This window comes from Monopterus albus, unplaced genomic scaffold, assembly GCF_001952655.1.
Source record: "Monopterus albus unplaced genomic scaffold, M_albus_1.0 scaffold393.1, whole genome shotgun sequence".
NCBI classification, from domain to species: Eukaryota; Metazoa; Chordata; class Actinopteri; order Synbranchiformes; family Synbranchidae; genus Monopterus; species Monopterus albus.
The window spans coordinates 156003-158514 of NW_018128273.1; the positions used below are offsets into that span (position 1 = coordinate 156003).

At 43.8% G+C, this 2512-nt stretch overlaps 1 protein-coding gene across 1 annotated transcript in view; it reads left to right on the forward strand.

Annotated features, from left to right (window-relative positions):
* ash1l (ash1 (absent, small, or homeotic)-like (Drosophila)) overlaps positions 1 to 2512 on the forward strand; it is a 27669-nt gene that overhangs the window by 5190 nt on the left and 19967 nt on the right. The window contains 1 exon segment of the mRNA XM_020586040.1: positions 1 to 781. This exon segment is cut by the window's left edge and continues 52 nt beyond it. Coding sequence (XP_020441696.1) covers positions 1 to 781 — 781 coding nt within the window.

The window sequence follows — 2512 nt, forward strand, 5'->3', positions numbered from 1 at the left end:
CTTAGGCAGGAGTATGTGGGAGGAGGAAGATCCCCTGTCCTGTACCCACCTATGTCCTCTGAGCTTTCTTTCAACTGGCACCACAAACACAAACACAGACACAAACACAGAGAGCGCTGTGCTGAGGAGGACAGGGAGGAATCAGCAAGAGGCGGATCAGGGAGCCGTACTAGTGCAGGGATTTCTGACAGTGGGGCATCAGGGAAAGTTGAGCGAGTTGGTAGTTTGGGAATGGCAGAGTGTTTACAGCGATGCCACTTTGGACGAGACACCTCCAGCGGCAGTGCCAACAAGCAAGCTCCTGCCACTTCTGCCAACTCCCCTTCTTCTTCCTCATCCTCATCTGCAGAAAGGTATAAGCGCAAAGAGAGCTCAATGTCCTGTCTGGGTCCCTCTAGGCTCGCACTGGGTGGCAGCTCAAAAGGCCGCCTCCCAGTAGAGTCCTGGTTCAGGATGGGAAACACTGAGGCAGACTACTCTAAGGTTTCACGGAGTCATGTAGCCCCTGGCCAGGGTCCCTTCACAAATGGACTGTCTGAAGAACCAGCAGGCTGCTCGGACAGTGAGGATGATGTACCTCTCTCCCCCACAGAGGATGTAGAGCCTGGAGTCCATGATTCTCCCAACCTTACAAACCTGTTTACCTCTGCTCTCACCCACACTTCACTGAAGGGGAACAGGAACAGGAAGACTGAGGTAGCCTCAGAGAGCTCCAGCTGCTCCCGCATGGACCGACCAATGAGGAAGGACTGTTCAACATCAGCAGAGAGGAGAGAGTTAGGTAAGTTTGTAAAGTGATCTGTATGAACATGCTGCATCCACTGATAAACTGATACACAGGTTACAGTGACATCTGAGTAGTTAATTAAAAAAACTCAACTATAGAAACCAGTAACAGCAGCAGTAGCAGGGAATTATCTGCATTTATTGCTAGACATTATATTCACTGCACATTCCCATGTCAGTCCCATAGCTCCATAATTTGAGTCTGAGTTCAGAACAGATTTTCTTTTTAATCCAAATTAAATGCGACATTGTTAAGGGTTATTGGAGTCAATTGTGCACCAAATTAATTTTCCAAAAATAGTTTGGCTGCATTATCAAGAATCATGTGGGTGAATGTGATTTGCTGATGTCTGATAAGCTTATTAACTTGGCACAACTATGGTGAAACTGGCACAGGATACAATCAGTTAGCTCCATCTCTGATTTCAGGACTATGTTTTTAGGCAGTAACCCTTTCAGACATGTGGCACAGTAAGTGGGCTCTCAAATATTGCTTGATTTCTGCTCAGTGAAGCCTGTATTTTTCTTGAAAATCCTTTACAGTGTTGAGAAATTGCATAGCGGTTACCACTAGAACCATCCATACCTTGGTTGTGGTTGGATCAAACAACACATGAAAATGATCCGTTCTGCCTTTGTAGATCTCCCAGCTGCCCCTGATGTGAACGGAGAAAATATTAAGTGGAATGGGCCATCTATAGTAAATTTAAAAAGTGTCTTTGAAAGAAAACTGTGACATACTCTCTGCATACACTGTCAGACATTTGGTAGCTCTTACTAGTGGTTACTGGCTTGGCAAAAAAAAAAGCATGTGTAATGACTTAGACTGGCTCCTCTGTGAGTGAGGATGGCCACAGTTGGCCACAGCTGACATAGCATTCTGCCAGAGCTCATCTTACAGCAGGGGTGGAGTGTTTTGTTAACATGCTATACTTAGTAGACTTTCTCTCAAAAGCCCACAGTGTGAGGCCTTGTCCCATCCTTCAGTACACCCAGCACCTGGGCTGAGCTAATGTTGATGATGAAAGACAGTGTCTCAGTAGTGGTCTTCCTTTATCGGTGTGACTCTAAATGCTCCCTGTCCATAATATGCTTGTGTGTCTTAAGTGAGATGGGAAGCTGTGAGGTCCCTGTTGAGACAGTATGATGACGTTCAAACCCAACCCAGACTGCACTATGAAGGTAGAGAGGGCCATGGGTGGAGACTGGGCTGGCACACAAGACAAATAGGGAATGATAGAAGTAGAGAGATGCACACTGATAGAAGAGTGTGGGTAGACTGATGTAGGAAAAGGACTGTAAGAGAGGCCAAGGTTAAGATTTAACATACACGAGTGGGTGTGAATACAGTAGGTGTGTTTCCATCAACATGTACAGAGCTAAAGTTTATTTCCAAGTAGGGCTGGGCGATATGGCAAAAAATAAAAATCTAGGTTTTTTCATAAAATGTGACCGATTCACGATTTCGATTTCGATTTTTTTTTTATGTGTAACTAGCCAACTTAAACACAAGTACAACAACGTGACTGAAGTAACATTCTCTTCTTAAGTAACTTGAAAAACCATCAGTTTAAGAAACATTGTATTTTAGTGTGCATGCCATACATAAATTGGTCAACAAGGTGTAAATAAATGTAAAACAAATTCTCTAATGAAATGTCTTTGCAGCTGAATTAAATATGAAAGTAAATATTGAATTCTTCTTAATACAGAGTAAGAAAATAAC